Source organism: Engystomops pustulosus, chromosome 8 (assembly GCF_040894005.1).
Source record: "Engystomops pustulosus chromosome 8, aEngPut4.maternal, whole genome shotgun sequence".
Taxonomy (NCBI): domain Eukaryota; kingdom Metazoa; phylum Chordata; class Amphibia; order Anura; family Leptodactylidae; genus Engystomops; species Engystomops pustulosus.
In genome coordinates this window covers 50,839,764-50,861,322 of record NC_092418.1, presented here as the reverse complement: position 1 = coordinate 50,861,322, position 21,559 = coordinate 50,839,764, and the positions used below count along the sequence as shown (strand labels likewise).

At 38.4% G+C, this 21,559-nt stretch overlaps 1 protein-coding gene across 3 annotated transcripts in view; it reads right to left on the bottom strand.

Moving 5' to 3' along the window:
* The window catches only part of FBXL18 (F-box and leucine rich repeat protein 18), a 145,306-nt gene that overhangs the window by 45,068 nt on the left and 78,679 nt on the right, over positions 1-21,559 (bottom strand). For all 3 annotated transcript variants that reach the window (XM_072120904.1, XM_072120903.1, XM_072120905.1), the window contains one exon: positions 1,279-2,825. In XM_072120904.1, coding sequence (XP_071977005.1) covers positions 1,279-2,825 — 1,547 coding nt within the window. The remainder of the gene's footprint in view (positions 1-1,278; positions 2,826-21,559) is intronic.

The window sequence follows — 21,559 nt, the reverse complement described above, 5'->3', positions numbered from 1 at the left end:
CTTTAGCGTCTGTGAGTATGGATCCCACACATAGTATTATCCCAATCCCACACACTGCTTGCCAGCAATATGTGATGTTATGGGGTATGCAAGTTCAGTTAGCTTTAGATTTTCAGAAATGTCCCCCAAATATATGGGTTACGGAAGGCCAAAGAAGTGAGATAGAGTTGTCCACACAACCTCTAGTATGGCACATTAAGAGGCCGCATCAGTAACCAGCACCCTAGATACGCCAACTACCACAATAAAGCACAAAATGCCACCCCAGAAACCAAACACTACATTCAGAGCAGACAATAGTGCAGACCCCAGAGCAGATAATAGTAGTACTGGAGACCATCAGAGCAGACAACTAATGCTACAAACCTCCAGAGCAAACAAATAATACTGGTGAACCCATAGCAGATAATAACATTGGAGATCTCATAACAGATCATAATGCTGGCAACCTCATAGCAGAGTAGAGATACTGGAAACCCCCATTGCAGACAAATACTAATACCGGAGACCCCCAGAGCACACAAATACCAATACTAGAGAACCCCAGAGCAGACACTAGTACTGTAGACTCCAGAGCAGACAATAGTACTGGAGACCCCAGAGAAAATAATAATGAGACCCCAGAGGGGAAAAAGAAAATCTCCATTCCTTGCTGCACTTCTGCTCCCTGCACGAAACTGCTTTTACATCTATTAATAGCACATCATGTTGTGATCATGCTTCTTGTCACACAGCAAAATGGATTCAAATGATTAACAGATTTTACCCAAAATGCTTTATTTTGTAAGAGTGTTTATTGATTTTATCATGAAACGATTTTACTTGATTCTCAAACTATTTGAGGAATTTGTTTTGGGAGACAGCTCCTGTAAGTGCCTATCTTGATATTATCTTGCATAAGGGAAAGAAATCACAAAACAAACATTTTAGAAATCTAAAAATATTGTTTTAGTATATTTATAATAAAATTGGACTATGTCATCTGGTTTATTTTGCCCATAAGAAATAAAGGATTCCAAAAATTATCAAACAACATAAAGTAAGGCACATATGGCATTTAACCCTCCAAAAAATAGAAGAATAACACTTAAAAACATACTGATAGGCCATAGGTTTTATGTTGGCCCTGTTATGTGCAACTGGGAACAGATGAGAAACTCAACAAGTTATGACAATGTCTGTATAGAGATATTAAATATTCTACAAATACAAGCTGAGAAAATAATTATATACAAGCTGTTTTACAGAAGAAGATCAAACATAATAACGGTCTCTTACCTCAGATCTTTCAAATTCTTGCAGTGAGATAACATTTCACACAGAGAAGGCATGAACATTACTTTGCCCATCATACCAAAATTTGCCAGAGAAAGTGTATGCAATTGTTGACAGCTCCTGCCAATGGCCACAAGGCAAGATCCTGAAAGTATTCCTGGCAGTTGGGCTAGTGTAAGGCTTTGCAAAAAATTAAGTTGACAAATTGCAGCAACATCTGAATCACTCACAGCGTGGGAACGTTTACATGGTGGATATGTATTACGTATTGCTGGATCATTTCGGGGCATGACTGAATAGAAATTAGAGCCAATCAATTCGAAGAACTCTAAAGATGGTATTCCTTTAAGGAGCTTCCAGAATGCAGATTGTAATTTTAATGTAACATGCTCTTCAGGAACCTTTGAAAAGGTTGGTGCCCCAACACGCACCTTTTTACTAAATCCAATAGAAGTGCTGGGCGTGCACTGTCCAGAAGATGAAAGATTTCTGCCATTTCTGCTGCTATCTGCTATGGCACACACTGGCAAAGACAGAGAACGTAATTTCTTGAGCTGTAAAAGAATATCACAAAGATGTGTTCCAGATGTATCTGAACTGTGATGGTGTGCTGACGATAAGTTCAAATGTACAATGTTTGGACAAGCAGATATTAGTCTGCTAAAAATGGAACAATCTATGTCATCTTCTGGTTTTTTAAAAGGTAGGTTTGAAATAAAGCATAATGTGCAACCCCTCAAATTCAAACTAGAAAGGCTCTTGCAGTGTCTACCACCATTCAATAATGATTCAGCAAGCTTTTCACCAGAAATCATGCAGCGGCTAAAATTTAAATATGAAGGACAACTAAACTTCATGTGCTGGAGTAAAGACGATCCATTCAGCCAAGATTTTGGTAACTGGAATGCATCCAATGTCACATTTTTTGCCATGGATTCAAAGAGATTTTTAGTAGCTCTGCTTTCTGTCAAGCTTCCAGGAACAGATATTAAAAAAGATCTAAGATTCTCTGGGGTACGGTCACTAAGAACTGCCAGGTAGAGTCTAACAATTTCCTCATTTATGTATCCAGGTGCAAGACGAGCATAAAAAAGTGTCAGGTTTTGATAGTGAGGGACATTACTTTCTCCTACCATAAGTTGCCCAGACATCACCATTCCTTCACGAGTCCTGTCCAAGATTTCAAAATAAAGAAGCAACTTTTCAAGACTAGTGCAACAGGGCACAACACCATAAGATGGCACAAACAGAGTCTGTTTTAATTCTCTTAAGTGCCCTAAGGTTGTTCTGCACTCACTACTTAGCTGTCCAGAGTCAAAACCTGTGTTGATGTCAACTGCTAATGAGCGCAAAAAATACAGATTTGTAAGAATCTTTGACAACCGTAGGGAGGTTATAGAACAGCCAGCTATATCCAATTTAACAAGTTTCCGACAACTTGACACAATATCCACAGTAGAGGAGTTCAACCAGTAGCAGTTGCTTAGGTCAAGCGCACAGATCTCATGAGATATCTCTTTGAGCACTTGCTTCACTTGTCCATCTTTGGCCTGAAAAAGAAATTAATGCAAATATAAATAAAGCAAAAAATAAAAGCAGTTCAAGAATACTGGGCTATATTAATAATAGTGTTGACTTCTAGTTATACTCCCAATGGGATAAATAGTATGGGCACAACTAACTTACATACATAAGGTATATATGGTAAACCTTTTTGATAAATACCCCAAAACATCAACTACCATGAGCCAAAAAAGAACAATTTAACCCAAAATCCATACGGAAGGGGTAATAAAAGCACCAATTTAGGAAAGATAGTCACTTTATTATAGTATTTAGCTTTATTTCATTATAATATACCAACACATACATAACATGGTATAGGTTACAAAGTATGAGTATGACCTCACAGATGGCGGGAGAGATGGACTCATGATTATAATAAGGTCTTGCATTTCTTTTTCAATTATTTTATTGAAAAGTTTTTCCAACAGTTAATAAAAACTGGCAGGTATAAGCAGTAAAAGACAATTACTTGATAATATGCCCATGACAGAATTCAGTCGTAGATTGCAAAAAAAAAAAAAAACTTTCTGCAATACAATCATAGAGGGTTTTAGACAGTTTTCAGTCTCTCCTACGACTAGCTTGACAAAGGGGGTGGAGCATGTGAAAAGGGGGCATCATATCACACCAAAAAAGGTCAGTGCGCCAAAAATACTCCTGATCTGACAGAATTTTGTCCCAATTGTCTGGTGTATAGTAAGCCAACTAATAGGAGGTACAGAGTATGACTAGACAATCTTATACTGCACCAGATTTATCAACCAGCACCAGACACTTAGTCTTATTCTGCACCAGATCAATATATCTAGTCCAACTCTGCACTGTCTAACTTTAGGACATTTTTTTTAAATCTGCCTAGAAGTACTGTAGTTACAAATATATTATAAATTTGGGAGAGGACTTGACAACCAGATGATGGGAGGAGGCATAATGTTACATATTGAGAACAAGTGGGGAGGTCAAGGGTTACAGTTTAAAGAGTGTTAAAAATGTGTCATCTGATAGAATCTGAACAATTCTTTATCTGGTAACTTATAGTATATGAGGCTGGAAAAAGTTCATCAAGTCCAATCTTTTAGAATTAAACAATAGGTTTTTTTCCCCATAACCCGTGATATTTTTCTCTCCAGAAAGGCATCCAGTCCTCTCTTGAACAAGTACAAAGTGTCCGCGAAAAAAAAAAGTCCTTAATGGTAATTCGGTTTCCATAAATCCACCATGTCGGCCCCTTGGAGGTTGCTTCCCCTTCCTCTGTACGGACAGAAAATTGAGAGCATTAAAAAGCCTCAACCTCCTACCAGTGATTTACCAAATAACTACACCAGTATAGGTTTCAACTCAATTTTATTTAGGATGTTCATTTACATAAACAGGTAATAGCATGCAAGTTTTAAGCAAATATATGGGAGGGGAAAAATCAGGGCCGTCATGGTGGACTTCGAATTACCGGTAAGGACTAATTCCTTTCTTCATATCATCCCCCATGACTGCCCCCTAAAGGCATACCAAATTATGCCTTAGTTAGGGAGGGACCACAGCCTGAAGAACTTACCGGCGAAGGCCAAGTGTCTAGAAGCAGCAACATTTAATCTATAATGTTTTACAAAAGGGACATTTGTGCTCCAAGTGTCTGCTTTACAAATTTCATCAATTGATGCTCCTCCTCTCTCTGCCCAGGATGTGGATATAGCTCTAGTAGAATGAGCTTTAACAGAGAGCGGTAGTGGAACACCCTTAAGATTTGAACATTCCTTGATGGTATCTGTGACCCATCGACCAATCGTGGGCTTATAAGCTTTCTTACCTTTGTTTCTTCCTGCAAATTGAATAAATAAATTTGAATCCTTCCTCTAGGTACTGGAAGCCTCAATATACCCAAGTACAGTACGTCTTACGTCCAAGAAATGCCACTTCTCTTCAGTAGGATTCTGGCGAAGACGAGCCTGGAAAAATCTGTTTACCCTCCTGTGTTCCACCAGAGCTGTATCAAAGAAGGTGCTCAAGGCTGAGACCTGGACTTTCAGAGTACTGGGCCGTAGACCTTTTTCGAATCCTTCCTGTGGAAAATCAAGAATCTGACAGATATTGGGAGAATCTTGGTTAGGCATGTCCTTTGACCTTACATGACAGTCCTTTTGAGTTTAAGAAGGCACTTTCAGGATCCAGGATAAGTTTAGGAACCCTGGGTTTTAATGTAGGACTGGGCCCTGATGTAGGAGGTCCTGTCTCTTTGGAAGGATGAACGGAAAATCCATTGCTAATTTTTGCAGGACTGGGAACCAATTTTTCTTCGGCCAAAAAGGCAACATTAGGATTATTCTGGCTGGGCTGATTAATAGCTTCAGTAGCACTTTGTTTATCACCGGAATTGGGAGAAAGGCATATACAAGCTCTTGATTCCAGACTTGTGAGAAGGCATCTGGTCCCCAAGGAACCGCTGTAGGATTCTGAGAGTAGAATTTCTTCACCTTGCAATTCTTTGTTCAGGCTCCATTCGTGAGGAAGGATTTGAGTCCTGGTGAGATAGTCTGCTATGACATTTTCCTAGCCTTTTAAATGAATAGCTGAGATTGACCGAATGTTTTCTTCTACCCACCAAAATATTTTTTTGCGATATCCTCTGAAGATTTTATGATCTGGTTTCGCCTTGTCTTTTTAGTAGGAAGTTGTATTGTCAGATAGGATTTTCTAGTGTTTCCTCTTCAGGTGTTGGAGCAAGCTTTTAGTGTCTTCCAAGCTGCACCCAACTCTCTTGTGTTTGAGGAAACCTGCACCATTTTCCAGGACCAGGGGCCCTGAACATATTTTCCTGGCAGGAGAGTTCCCCAGCCGGAGCTGCTGGCATCTGTTTGAATACAACGGCCGGTGGTCCAGATTCAGTCATTCTTCTGTAGATTCCTGGTATTCTTCCACCAATTCAGAGACCTTTTTACTTTTGAGGGAATTCCTAGATGTAAATGTAAATGGTGATGGCTTCTGTCCCAGGATTGCATGAGGTCATGGCCCCCAGAAGGCTCACTGCTGTCCGGACTGAAATTGATTCCTTCTTTGGGAAATCACTGATCTTCTTTAGACGTCTGTCCAATTTCTCCTGTGGAAGATAAAAAGGTTTCTGTTATAGAGTTCATTGATACTCCTAAGAATTCCTTTATGTGATTTGGGGTGAAATATGATTTTTCCAAATTTATGATCCATCCTAGAGACCGTAGCACTTCTATTGTGAACTTCTTCTGAATTTCTAAGTGGCTTACCGAGTCACTCAGTCCGATCAGTAGGAAGTCGTCTAGGTATGGGACAACAAAGACTTCTTCTGTTCATAGGTATTTTACAACCTCTTCTCATGATCTTGGTGAAGATCCTAAGAGCTGAGGAGAGACCAAAAGGTAATGATGTAAACTGAAAATGAGACTCTTCTTCTGAAGGTGTTAAACACTGTAAACCGTAAGTATTTATGCAACTCTGGGTGAATAGGAACATGATATAATGACCCATACCTTTTTTTCTGGAGGGACGGGGCTGATCACATTTAGGTTCAACAAGCCAGATACTTCCTTCCAAAAGGTGACACGTTAACGTGTTCGAGGATTGCCTGGACAAAATAAATTAGTGAGAAGGAGGAGAGATAAATTCTAAAAAGTAACCTTCTTTGATGATAGAAATCTTCCCCTGACTTGTTTCTTTTTTCTTGCTTGTTTGAAGAACTGAAGAGAAAAAGGCTGTTTTTTTCCTCCTCTAGAACTATTCCAGAATCCTTGTTTCCGGGTTTGTATCCTTTTGGATTTTGACTGGTCCTTAGTTGATCGGAAATGATGAAAAAACGAGGTGCAGAAGGGAAGGAGCGTCCTGCAGCATCCAGGATTTTACTTTCCTCATTGGCCCTTTTTGTAGGCTATAAAATGCAGTGAAAATGGTGAAAAAACGCATTTGCAACATTTTCTTGTGGGCTTGGATTTTGCAGTTTTCACTGTGTGCCCCAATTGACATGTCTACTTTATTCTTTGGGTCGATACAGTAACGGGGCTGTATAGGTTTTTTAATCTTTTCATACATTTACAAAAATTAAAACCTCCTGTACAAATTTTATTTTGACATCTTCTGCCACTAATAAATTTTTCATACTTCGTTGTACGGAGCTGTAGGTGGTGTCATTTTTTGCGACTTTTGATGAGGTTTTCAATTATATCATTTTTAGGACTGTACAACCTTTTGATCACTTTTTATAGATTTTTAAAATATTTTTCAGAATGGCAAAAAAGTGCCATTTTTCGACTTTGTACGGTATTTTCAGTTACGGGGTTAAATGCAGTAAAAAAAGTTATTATATTTTGATAGATCGGGCATTTTCGGACGTGCCAATACCAAATGTGTTAGTGATTTTTACTGTTTACTATTTGCTAGCAAATATCACGGGTGCAATATGCAGCAAAGACTTACCGGCTATGGAGAGGGCTCAGCCGGTGAGCCCATTCCATACACCGGGAACAGACGCGGGCCGTGAATACATGGTGGGCGGTCCGGAATCGGTTGAAGTAGCCTTTGATGTCTCCCAAGCTTTTTTGACTAGACAATCTGACTTTCTATCCATGACATCTTTTAGCTGAGTAGAATCTTCAAACGGTAAATCGGTTTTCTTAACCACCTAAGCAATAGGGATTCTCTACTTTTGGTACATTGTCCCAAATCTTTGTTTTCTCTGGGACAAGCAAAAGACAACTTCTGAATTCCTTTGGGATAGTAGTAGTAAAGCGTCCATACCTTATGTCAAACCGCCCACTTCCTGAAAGTGACAGGTACCACGCCCCCTTTTATTCAGAAGTACACGCCCCTTTGATTTAGTCTTATTTCTCTCTCTTTTTTTATAGGGTTCTGTAATGTGAGGGTGCAGGGTTGTTGTAATGTGTGGGTGCCTGAAGGTTGTGCAGAGTGAACCCCCCTTTTATGTGATCTGTAGCACATTCATATTATATTGGATGTGACACAGTTTAATTTAACTTTAATTGTGCGTGTATAACATTTATATGCAATGTTTAATCATAGATAAAATTAAACAAAAATGAAACAGACGCCTCAATGTTTAACGTTTTATTGAGCAAAAATTGTATACAGCAAAGAATAATAAAAAATGTATAAAAATTCAGACAATTGCATTAATCTGATACAAAAACAATGAGTTTAATTTATACAGCAAAGAATAATAAAAAAGTCCTTATATTCTGTTCTCAGCTGGTAAGATCCCATTAGCACACTGTCCTACATTAATTACACTGTATGATGCAATATGATGTATCAGAAAAGAAAAAACAAAGTTACGTGGATGCTGAAGTGCTAAGATAAGGGAAAAATCTGTGAGGAAGTACCTGACAGGATATACTTTTTACACAAAAAAGCAGAAGTTGGAATTTGTCTGGACTAAGATAAGTAGTTTGTGTAGGGTTTACACAATAGTTTAAAAGTACATTGCGATATACAGTTACGCATCACAGTAGTTAGATTTTTTTGGACAAATGTATACATTAAGCGATCGTTATTTTTATAATCATTTGTAAAAAACTGTAAAGCCTGCTTGTAAGATAGACCCCTAGCTATATTATAAAGCATAAAAATGCAATAATTCCCGCAGAAAGAGCTCATGGTATCCTGTAATTGTTTGTTCTGATAAGTGTATGTTATGCAGTTTCTTTTTAAAAACTGTATAAATTCTTTTGGGAAAATCTCAGCATCAGGAGAGAAGCCGTAGCTATCAAAAAATATGGCATCTTTCTCATTACATAGTATAATTAATATCCAGTGACTGCCTGGTTTGCGGGAATCGTCTGTATTCACTATAAATGCCGCAGGCCTTTGGACTACTTTATGTTCAGGTAGGAAATCACACGGAAATACGCCGGCAAATATACGTCTCATACAAGTGTCAGATACAGCGAGGTTTGTAAGCTCCAAATTATCCATCGCTAGTTATAGTCATTCAGTATTTCTCTTTTGTTGTTTATTTCCAGTATATCAGTATTTAGCGCATACACTATCATATTCACAGTGTGAGGCGTCGGGTCTGCAAATCTTATCTCAGCAAGTAGATTTCCAGACCTAATGAGAGAGAAATGACCGCCCGGTTCTTGATCCGGGGACAAATCAAAGGCAAAGAATGTGTATCCATGCATAAACTCTTCACGGTCTATAGCTAAACCGCTATCAGATTTATGTTTTCCTGAGATGTGTACAAGAGCAGCATACTCTCTAATGGCTAATTCAGCCTCAAAATTTGGTTGAAAAGGTCTGGCAGGAATTTGTTGACCGTCCAAGTACAAAGCTGCATGATTTATATTATAGTGGTGGAAACATAGCAGATTTTTTTGATAATTACCGCTAAAGCTGTCATTCTCCACAAAGCCTAGTATAACTGATTTAGGGATTTGACCCAGGAACAAGTTCTCATGGTTGGTAATTCTTGTACCTGTTGGAATGCTGTATACTTTTAAACAAGCCCTATCGAGGCAATATTTAGCGGTGGTTGTAAGCAGCACCTGGCTGTGGCCTATCCTGACGGCCAGTGCAACCTGTACTGTTTTCACATAGAGGGCAGCGTGTAGGATTTGTATTTTATATTGTTCAGGGTCAGCAGACATCAGACTAAAAGCATCTTTATTTCTGGTCAGTCTGATCTTAAGATCAAGGCCATTCAGTCCAAGCTTTGGCTGATTAAATATATCTGCAAAAATCGGACCCAAAAGTTCTATAGGTTTAGATAGGGCTGTTGCGCGAAGTCTTTTGCTGAATCCTAAATTGTTACCATCCACTGCTCTTTCCTGATGATGACCGGCGGTGTCTTTGTAGAACAATCCCGCTGTAAACTGAGATGCCAGTGCTTGCGGACTGAAATTTAATATAGTTTCTATGTAGGATCTATAACTATAAAGGTTGTCCGATTGTGAAATAAGACGGTCCCCTAGAGTTATGTCCACTTGATTGAAAAGCGTGGCTATCGGATAGTTAATAAAGGCAACACGGGCCACGTCAGGAATATTTGTATTATCGTTTTTGACAATACAACAATTTACGTACAACAGCGTGTTATTTAGGTCATAATAATATTCACCACTGCCTGATATAAAGAATTCCAAAGGAGCATTGTCCGTCAGGGCTGCAATAGGTTGTACTTCCACAAAAAGAGATTTTTCAATACTCGCTATTCACTGGCTCATGTATGTACATCACACAGAGAACATTGACATTCAACATGCTTTGAAAGGGGGTGAAAAGAAAGTGGGTCAGTATTTTTTAGATGGATATGCATGTGTTGATGGGCAGCCCTCAGCCTTTGAGTTTCAGGGGTGTTTTTACCACGGTTGCCCCATTTGTTTTAGTGAAGCAGACACAAACAAGGTCACAAACACCAGCTACGGTCAGCTATATCATGCTTTTTTGAGTAAGAAGCGATATCTTCAGAGCTGTGGTTACATTGTGCGAGTAATGTGGGAACATGAATGGAAAGAAATGGTTAAAACTGATTCCAATCTTCAAACATTTCTACTCAAAATACAATTCCCAATCCCGTTAGACCCCCGTGATGCTCTTTATGGGGGGAGGACTAACGCCATCAAACTGTATCACAAGCTGTTAGAAGGAGAAACGATACATTACTATGATTTTACTAGTCTTTATCCCTACGTTAACAAAACAAAGCTCTATCCTGTGGGTCATCCGCGCATCATGTATGACAATTTTAGTTACATCAAAAGTTACTTCGGCATTGCTAAAGTTAAGGTTTACCCACCAAGAGACTTGTTCTTCCCGGTACTGCCGGTGAAAATGAACAAAAAATTAATGTTTCCGCTTTGTTACACTTGTGCTGCTAATTCACAGACTGATCTCTGCAAACATGACGACAAACAGCGTTCACTGACAGGTGCATGGTGCACTATAGAGCTAGAGATGGCTTTGGAAAAAGGGTATAGAATCGCACAAATCTATGAAGTGTGGCATTTTACTGAGACTACAGAAGACCTGTTTGCTCCTTACATCAAAATGCATCTTAGGGATAAACAAGAAGCATTGGGTTACCCGAGCTGGTGTACAGATGACATACAAAAACAGCAATACATTGACGCCTTTCTTGAAAAAGAAGGTGTACAATTAGACGCTGCAAATATTGCAGTGAACCCTGCTAAAAGACAGATCTCCAAACTTTTCTTAAATTCCTTATGGGGAAAGTTTGCACAGAGATCAAATTTACCCTGTACCAGCATTGTGACTGACCCTGATGAACTGTTTCGGTATGCCTTTCTACCGTACAATGAGATCTCCGAGTTACATTTTATTGATGACGATACAGTGACTGTCAACTGGAAACACACGAAGGATCATCACACAGTCAACAAAAACACAAACATTTTTATAGCGTGCTTTACAACCGCCTTCGCCAGACTAGAACTGTACGTGCTTCTGGATAGACTGCAGGAGAGATGTCTTTATCATGATACAGATTCGGTCATTTTTGTGCACCGAGAGGGTGATTGGAACCCTCCTTTAGGTGATTATTTGGGGGAATTAACAAGCGAGATTCCTGATGACACATACATCACTGAGTTTGTATCTGGGGGTCCAAAAACTTATGGATACAAACTGAACACTTAAACTCTTTGTTTTTGTATCAGATTAATGCTGTATATCGCAATGTACTTTTAAACAATTGTGTAAACCCTACACAAACTACTTATCTTAGTCCAGACAAATTCCAACTTCTGCTTTTTTGTGTAAAAAGTATATCCTGTCAGGTACTTCCTCACAGATTTTTCCCTTATCTTAGCACTTCAGCATCCACGTAACTTTGTTTTTTCTTTTCTGATACATCATATTGCATCATACAGTGTAATTAATGTAGGACAGTGTGCTAATGGGATCTTACCAGCTGAGAACAGAATATAAGGACTTTTTTATTATTCTTTGCTGTATAAATTAAACTCATTGTTTTTGTATCAGATTAATGCAATTGTCTGAATTTTTATACATTTTTTATTATTCTTTGCTGTATACAATTTTTGCTCAATAAAACGTTAAACATTGAGGCGTCTGTTTCATTTTTGTTTAATTTTATCTATGATTAAACATTGCATATAAATGTTATACACGCACAATTAAAGTTAAATTAAACTATGTGTGACACCCAATATAATATGAATCTGCTACAGATCACATAAAAGGGGGTTCACTCTGCACAGCCTCTCTGCACATCAGCAGCCACCCTTTAAACTATGATTAAACATTTTATATAAATGTTATACAAGCCCCAATTAAAGTTAAATTAAACTATGTGTCACATCCAATATAATATGAATGTGCTACAGATCACATAAAAGGGGGGTTCACTCTGCACAACCTTCAGGCACCCACACATTACAACAACCCTGCACCCTCACATTACAGAACCCCATAAAAAAAGGGAGAGAAATAAGACTAAATCAAAGGGGCGTGTACTTCTGAATCAAAGGGGGCGTGGTACCTGTCTCTTTCAGGAAGTGGGCGGTTTGACATAAGGCATGGACGCTTTACTACTGATAGTTAAACATATTTCCAGGCCCTTACACTCATCCTCATCAATGATACACTCATCCTCATCAATGATAGGAAAAAGTTGCTTGTCCACTACTGTCTTTTCCTCAACAGTGTCCTCAATGTTCAGGGTGTCTCTTAAATCTCTGATTAGCCCATCCATGTAATCATTCGGAAATAGGTACTTAGGTTCATCAATATCTTCCTCATAAGAGCAAGAAGGTTGTTCATTACCAGTTTCAATGTATATAGGATTCCCCCTAACTCTTTTAGGCGGAGGACTTCTTGAAGCCTTAAATTCTCGATTTTCAAACTTCAAAATGTTCTACTTTTTCCACAAAGTCATAACAGCAAAAAACTTAATAACTAACATTCACTGAATGTCTGCTTTAGGTGGACATGGTTTTTTTTATGCATACTCTTATTTTTGTAGGAAGGTCTTTGAACGTTAGGTGCGATTTTTCACATTTTCATAAAAAACGCAAAATACTGCTATTGAGGGATCTGCTCTAGTTTCAAGTCATTTTGAGAGGCCTAAATAAAAAAAAACATAAATTACCCTATTATAGAAACTACACCCTTCAACGTATGTAAAACAACTTTTATTGCCATCTTTTCGGAGACGTAACTTTAATATTTTTTGGTTGACAAAGCTAGTTTAGGGCTTATTTTTTACATGTGGAGTTGTCCTTTCAAGTGGTACCATTTTAGCGCACATAACTTTTTTTGATCACTTTTTAGAACATTTTTGTGTAGAGATTTTATGAAAAATGTACATTTTTGGCGAGGTTTTCGTGTTTTGTTTTTACGGCGTTCACCTAGCGGGCCCAATCATGTTTCTGAGTTATTGTACGCATTGTTATGGACGCAGCGATACTAAATATGTGGGGTTTTTTGGCGATTTTGTGGGGTTTTTTTAAACTTTATTACATGTGTATAGAGAATGTTTGTGTTTAGGGGACTTTAACTTTACAGGCAGTCCCCGGGTTACATACAAGATAGGGTCTGTAGGTTTGTTCTTAAGTTGAATTTGTATGCAAGTCGGAACTGTATATTTTATCATTGTGATCCCAGCCAGAACTTTTTTGGTCTCTGTGACAATTGGATTTTGAAAATGTTGAGTTGTCATAAGAATCAGGATTAAAGCTTCATTAGACACCTTTGATAACTGTTATAGCTGTTTATTGTAGCCTAGGACTAAAGTACAATAAATTACCAATATCCAATGGTCCGTTTGTAACTAGGGGTCGTATGTAAGTCGAGTGTTCTTAAGTAGGGGACCGGATGTATTTAATTAATTCTTTTTATTAAAAAAATGTTTTTACTTAATGTTTTTAACTGCCAGAAGGCAGGACCCGGCACGCGGAAGAGGATAGCGCAGCACTGGGAACTGGCAGTCGTGGGGCTACGATCTAAGCCACGGACCCCCTTGGTAAGCGCTGCGGGGGGTCCGATTCTTGTCAAATGCCCCAAACACGTTGTGGTCAGCGCGACCGCGGCATGCTAGGGGTTAACACCCGAGATCGGAGAAATATCTATAATATATAGCTGACACCTGCAGAAGTTTGACGTAATAGTACTGCAAATTGCAGGAACGCACCTCCCGCGATGCAGTACTATTACGTCAAATGTAGGGAAGGGGTAAAAGCCCCCCCCCCTTTTATCTCTGGTCTTGTCAGGGTATTCCAATGGGATGCAATTGCTTTTATGGCACAAGTGAACATTCTTAGTACCGTCCATCTGGATGCATATGGTATAAATTCTATATTCAAATTAAGGAGCACTGATTCAAGGGTCAACTCATGCTCAGTATTCCATATTGATTTAATCAAAGTCAGCACTTCTTGCCAAAAAGGTCTGATTATAGGACAATACCACCAGATATAACTTAAGTTTGCATCTTTCTGCTTACAGCTCCAGCAGCAATCTGACTCATTAGCAGAAAATTTTATGAAAAGTGCTGGTGGTAAATAACTTCTTAGTTGTAACTTGCAAAGCGTTTCTATATGATTTGTAGACCAGTAAACTTATAAGAAAATTGCATCGCCTGTTGCCGACTGCATAATGAAAAGAACTTGCATAATTCCCTCTCCTGGTTAACCAGTGTAGACAATTTAGAGTGTGGTTGGACTTCGCTGGTGGAGGAAGGGGTAGCCAACACTATGGAATCTAATCCTTGGTGCTGTGGCTTCCTCCATGAAGATTAAAAATATAGAATACACCTGCGCTGTCCTAGTAGTATTAATGATAGCTAACGTGGTACCTGTGATGGTGCATGAAAACTTCCAGATGTAATTGTATCCAGTCCGAATTCCGTTATTCACCTGAATGGTCCAAAGAGGTTTATGCATCCAAAAAATTGGTATATAGATGAGGTTCTACAAGTGGTGCACTTTGAATAAGTCAGCAATAATGAATTGCCACATAAAGGGTATTATATACTGTATTCAATGTCCATGTGGCAAATTATATATAGGAAGAACTATACGGTCTTTTATGAAAAGTTTGAAAGAACATATTTACAATATTGAGAGAGGGTTTGAAAGACACCCTCTAACTAGACACTATAAAGTGAAGCATCAGAATAAATGTACTGGTTCAATAGCATGTTTCAATTTATGTACCATTTATGCACTGTATCAAATGCCTTGGAAAAGTCCAGATCTACAACATCCACAGACTCCCCCTCCTCACAGAAGCCAAGGAGATTAGGCTGAAAGGACCAATCCCTCATAAACCCATACTCATGCTGGGTTAGAATGTTATGTACAGTGGGATAGAGGATAGCATCTCTGACAAACCCCTCAAATATTTTACCCACATCAAAAGTTAGACAGCGCCGTACCTCTCGCTGGGTTAACCATTTAAAATAGAATGTACATTATTCCTCAACCTGTCTTCCACCATGGGATTTTCCTGGGTAAAGACAGTTGAGAAGGCAACATATTCAATAGATTGGCCCTTTCTTCATCTCCCAGCCTCATGAACCCCCCCCCCCCCCCCCCCGGTTATTCTTCAGAGAGTCCTCAGTTTCCGTTAAATATTGCTATTTAAAAACTTGAAAAATAATGTGTTTTTCACAGGCATTTTAGAATATTTGTGAAAAAATTTTTTGGGCATTTTTGTTTTTGAGAACATAGTCCCAATTAATGTCTGTAAGGTCCTCCCTTAGCTGAAAATTTGTTGATGTTTAGGGTGTTCATGGTGCTCTACTAACCATCTTAGTAAAGCATAAAATCATTGATATTGTGGTTACTATTACCCAGGGTTCCCCCAACATGTAATTTTGATATTCTGTCGGGACTGTTGGCAAGGATAAGGTGGTCCTTGTTGGCTCGAGGACTAGTGCCAACAGGTAATTGTCTTTTGTTGATTACAGAAACGTGCTACTTTTGAAGGACATGCAGGTTTCTGCCCCCAGTCTACATTGGGGTAATTGAAGTCCCACATGATAGGTATTTTATCATGCTTTGAAGTCACATCCATTTGACTTAAAAAAAAGTTCTTATGCTGCCTCCACAATATTTGGAGCCTTATAACAAACCGCTAGCAATATTGTATTCTTTATTCCTCCCCTCATCTCCACCCATAGTCCCACTCCACATTTTAATTTTCGTCAACAATGTTCTTCCCAGTTCCATATCTACACTGTCTTGCTCTGTACAAGTGTAGTTGCCCCCATCCAGGTCTCTAGTTTAAACTCTTCTCTAACCTTCTAGACATTTTCCCCCCCAAAAAAACAGCTGCAGCTTCCCAACAGAGAAGCAGCCCATCCCTACTGTAGAGCCTGTAGCCGATAGCAAAGTCAGCCGAGTTCTTCACGAATCCAAACCCCTACTTCCTATACCAACTTTTAACCACTTATTTACCTCCCTGATCTACCACTGCCTTTTGGGTGTGGCTCACGGTACAGGTAGTATTTCATAGAAAACTACCTTTGATGTCTTTGCCCCAAATTTATGGCCCTGAAATTTTTTGGACCTTCCCACCTACCTCTTACAGTCATTGGTGCCAATGTGGACCATGACCACTGACACAACACCAGCCCCTCCCAGTAATCGGTCAACCCGATCCGCAACATCCCAAACCTGAGCAACAAACTGATCAGTATGCAAGGTCTTTGTGACAGATCTCCCACTCCCAGCACCTGTCTGAATTTACCTGTGCTCCGATTCCCTTTCTCACTGGAGTAGACAGTCCCCTGATTGCTAAAAGCCATGTCTTGCTGCAGCATTACTACGCCTGTGCTGATATCCCCCTCATCAGCCAGCTTGGCAAACTTATTGGGGTACACCAAATCAGGACTATATGCCCTGCAACTCAACCCTCTAACCGCCTTCTACACATTACCAAACTAGCTGCCCCCTCACTCCCAACCTCTATACTACCATCCCAACACTCATCTTCCCCAGCGAGTTTTCTGCTTCAGAAGTAACAAACTTCGCTCCATATTGTCAATTGCCCGCAGTTTTAAAACTTGCTCCTTTAGATCCAGAATCTGTGCTTCCAGATGAACAATTTTCACACAACCCACCCAACAATATGCCCCCTCAAACGTTTGCTCAAGGAGAGCATACATAGCACAGGATGTACACTGTACAGCATTGGCACTTATGAAGTCCATTTTACTAATGGGAAATACAAGAGATAATATGGAAGAAAAGCAGAATTCACAGATAAACAACAAAACTAGGGTTAGCGAACAAAAGGTATATGAGGAAAAATCTTTTAAATCTACATGTCAGTTAATCCCAGATAGCTAGGTTAAACGTTGGCACATAATCATAGGTCTGACTTTTGGTTTAACTCGGGGTAATAGCCCTTTAGGATATGAAGAACAAAAAGGAGTGTTGACTTCCTTTCCTATCCTAGAATTTTCAGAAGTACTCAAAATCAGATCTCAGACTTTTTTCTGTTTCCGCGTTGGGGGTGCTGTTACTTCCCCTAAGTTGATACAGTTCCCAGTAATAAGTCGTTATCCCGTATAAGGTATTTCTGTTTTGAAAGCTAAAATGGCGCTGATGGGCCGTGTCTCCGTTTTAAAATGATTTATTCTTCCAAAAATAAAATATCCATCAAGACATTAAAAACATAAAAATAAAAGAACGTGTTTCGCACTCGGACCAAGCGCTTCATCTGGTTCAAACCTATCAAAATGAAGTTTACAAAAGCTAAAGAAATGGTTATCGGAAGTTCCCAGTTAATTAAAAATACAGGTGTATACTAAATTACTTTTTAGACACAGTTATACAAGCATTCTTGTAAAGTATAACATAACCGATCGTTTTTACTTTTTCTTAAGTTTACAACCGCAAAGTTATATGTCCGATCAGGAACAAAGTCATAACATAACTATCAGTTAGTATTGGAGGATTTTATTAAAATCACAAAAAAATCCAAAAGCAAGAAAAATATCAATCTCACTAATAGTGAATTAGAAGGACTTAGAGCTTCCATTTTATATGTGAGTATAAGTGAGTATAACTATACCACCCCCTTTATCTGCTCTTTGTCTTTGTTATCTTGTAGTTATATAAAATATTTCTTGGATAGCACTTTGAAAAAAGGTCTAATTACCAAAGAAGAGAAATAACTTTCTATTTATTCCTTTTCCATGCATGGCATACTTCTATTTCTTGCCAAAAATCCACAAAAGATACAAAAAAAAAATTAAAAATGACTGGTAGACCCATTATATCTGGGATAGGATTGATAACGGAATAATATCTCTCACTACCTAGATCTCATCTTGCAAAAATATGTTGTTAATCTCCCGAGTTATTTAAAAGACTTGGATCAATTAATTAGGGAACTATATGATATGAAACAAAAAAATGGTGTTTCATAACTCTAGATGAAAACTCACTGTATTCAAATATCGAACACGAAAAGGGGATTAAATGTGTGAATATGCACCTTAAGATGCAAAAATTATCAAAGAAAAATGGTCTTCTTAGACTGCCCACACATAGTATTAACCCCTTAATGACCGCCCTATCGGGTTTTTACGGCGGTCATTAAGGGTACTTCTTCTGATGCGACGCCTTTCTACGGCGGCGCATCAGAAGAAGTTTTCGGGACACCGGGTCTCGCTGGTGCCGGTGTCGGGCTGTGATATCACAGCCCAGACCCGGCACTAACACCCGGGATCGGAAAAACTCCGATCCCGGGTGTTTAACCCCTTGCACGCCGCGGTCAAGCATGACCGCGGCGTGCAAGTGTGTCCCCCGTGGATCGGACCCCCCCGGTGTGCTTACCGGGGGATCCGATCCCTCCTGCCGCTGCCCCGGGTTCCGACGAGTGACCCGGGGCTGTCGGCTCCTCTTCTCACCGGGTCCTGCCTTCCTGGCAGGACCCGGCTGTAAGTAACTGAGCATGCGCAGCATGCTCAGTTACTTACACTATACACTGCAATACAAGTGTATTGCAGTGTAAAGGCTTGAATAAGCGATCGGATGATCGCTTATTCAAGCCAAGAAGTAAAAAATGTAAAAAAGTAAAAAAAAAAAAAATTCAATCTTTTTATAATATAATTAAATAAATAAAATAAAAGTCCCATAATCTCCCCAGTAACACATAAAATGCAAATAAAGTATATAAAACACAAAACACGTACATATTTGGTATCACCGCGTCCGTATTAATCTGTACAATAAATCTAAATCAATATTGAACCCGCTCGGTGAACTACGTAAAAAAAAAACTCGAAAAACTTCCCATAATATACAATTTTTCATCAAACACCATCACAAAAAATGTTCTAAAAAGTGATCAAAAAAAGTTACGGTACCTAATATGATACGACTGAAAAGAACAACTGTTTTCGCAAAAAATAAGCCCTCAACCAGATCTGACAACAGAAAAATACAGAAGTTATGGCCCTGAAAAGTTGTCAATAGTAAAAACAATGCGATTTTCTCCAATATTGGTTTTGCTCAGGAAAATTGAGCAAAATAAGAAAAACTATATAAATGAGGAATCAACGTAACCGTAGTGAACCAGAGAATAAAGATAAAATATTATTTTTACGTTACGGTGAGCGGGGGGGGGGGGGGGAAATGCTCACAATCCAAAATAAAAATTGATGATTTTGTTTGTGTCCCCCTTGAAATAGTTAATTAAATCTCATGAATAAGCTTTAGACTCCCAAAATAAATTATTTATACATTGTATCTCATCCCATAAAAAATAAGCCCTCATATGATCGCATTACCAAAAAAAATAAAAATTTATAGGTCGCACAATGTGACAATACAAATCTGCTGTGGACGGCGCCTCCATTCATTCTATGCTCGGCCGTGCGCCCATACAGCAGTTTACCACCACATATGTGGTATCAGTGCACTCGGGAGGAATTGGGCATCAAGCGTTGCAGTGCGTTTCCTCATTTAATTTATTCTGAAAATGTCAGTTTTGGCCTAAATGAATGTATTTCCAAAAAAATTCCATAGTTTCAAAATCGCAGGTCCATATTTTTTAACCCATGTGAAACACTTAAAGGGTTAATGGACTTAATAGAAGTTGTTTTACATACGTTGAGGGGTGAAGTTTCTATAGTGGGGTAATTTATGAGGTTTTACTATTATTTAGGCCTCTCAAAGTCACTTGGAAGCCGAGTTGTCCCTCAAAATGTGAGTTATGGCAATTTTCATGAAAATAAGAAAAATCGCACCTAAAGTTCTGCACCTCATAACATCCTAGAAAAATGACCGGAAGCATAAAATATCATCCCAACATAAAGCAGAAATTCTGTAAATGTTAATTATCAAACTTTTTGGGTAGTTTTACTTCCTGTCTGGAAACCAGAACATTTCAAACTTGGAAAATGAAGAATTTTTACAAACTTTTGCCAAATTTTCACTTTTTTTCAGAACGAAACGCAAAACTTATCACTTAAATTTTATAACTAACATGAAGTACAATGTGTCACGAGAAAACATTCTCAAAATCACCAGGATATGTTAAAGCGTTCCGAAGTTATAACCAATTATCGTGAGACATGTCAGATTTGAAAAATCGAGTCTGGTCATTGAGCTGAAAACTAGTGTCGGTGATAAGGGGTTAAAGAATAATTATTTTTCTTATAATACAAAACTGTACAATCAATCAAGAGCTAGGTACAGCTATGGGGACAAGAGTGGCTCCCACATTTGCAAATTTATTTATGGGAGCTTTTGAGGATTGACAAAATGAAAAAAATCCATTCTATAAATATTTTGTTCTGTATAGATGCTCTATAGATGATTTGTTCTGTTGGTGGTCAGGACCCATTGAGGATGCTGCAAAGTTTATTTTAAGAATATCTAAATAATAATTCTTGGAGGATCTCTTTCTCCTTGGAGAAAAGTGAAACAGAGATTACATTTTTAAATTTAGAAATGATAAGAAATTAGGGATTCTTTTGGAACAAAAACCCATTTAAAAAAGGTAGACCAATGATTACCTAGAATATACAAGATGACATCACAAGACGTGGATTAACAATATACCATTTTCTCAGTACAAGAAAATAAGGAAAAAATTGTACAACTATAGGTCTTTATAACAAACAGGCTTATATGTTAAGGGAAAGGTTCCAAGAAAAGGGTTACCTCTGTGACATTAAAACGAGCCTACCGTAAAGCATAAAAACAGTCAAATAGAATGTGTAAAACAGAAAAGGGCACAAATAATAAAAAAAAGAGTACTCATTATGAAACAAATTTTATCACTATATACAATGTTCAACATAATGTGATAAGAGAAATTATGCAAAAACATTGCCATATTTTAACCACAGATACATACTTAAAGATTACCTTCTGAGATGCCCAAAAATTAAATATAGGAAATATCCTACCTCCTAGTGTGCTTAGGCAACACAAAACAATGAAAAATAAAAACAACAAGTTGTGTCACAAAATGCTATGAAGCAAGATGTCTATGTTGCAAAACAATAAAATCAGGATCAGGACCCTTAACGCTGAAGCCACTTTTCACCTTCCTGACACGGCCCATTTTTTCAAATCTGCCCTGTGTCACTATAAGTGGTTATAACTTCGGAACGCTTTAACATATCCAAGTGATTTTAAAATTGTTTTCTCGTGACACATCGTACTTCAGTTTATTTGAAAAATTTTGGTGGTATGTTTTGCATTTATTTATGAGAACATCAGATATTTGTTGAAAATTT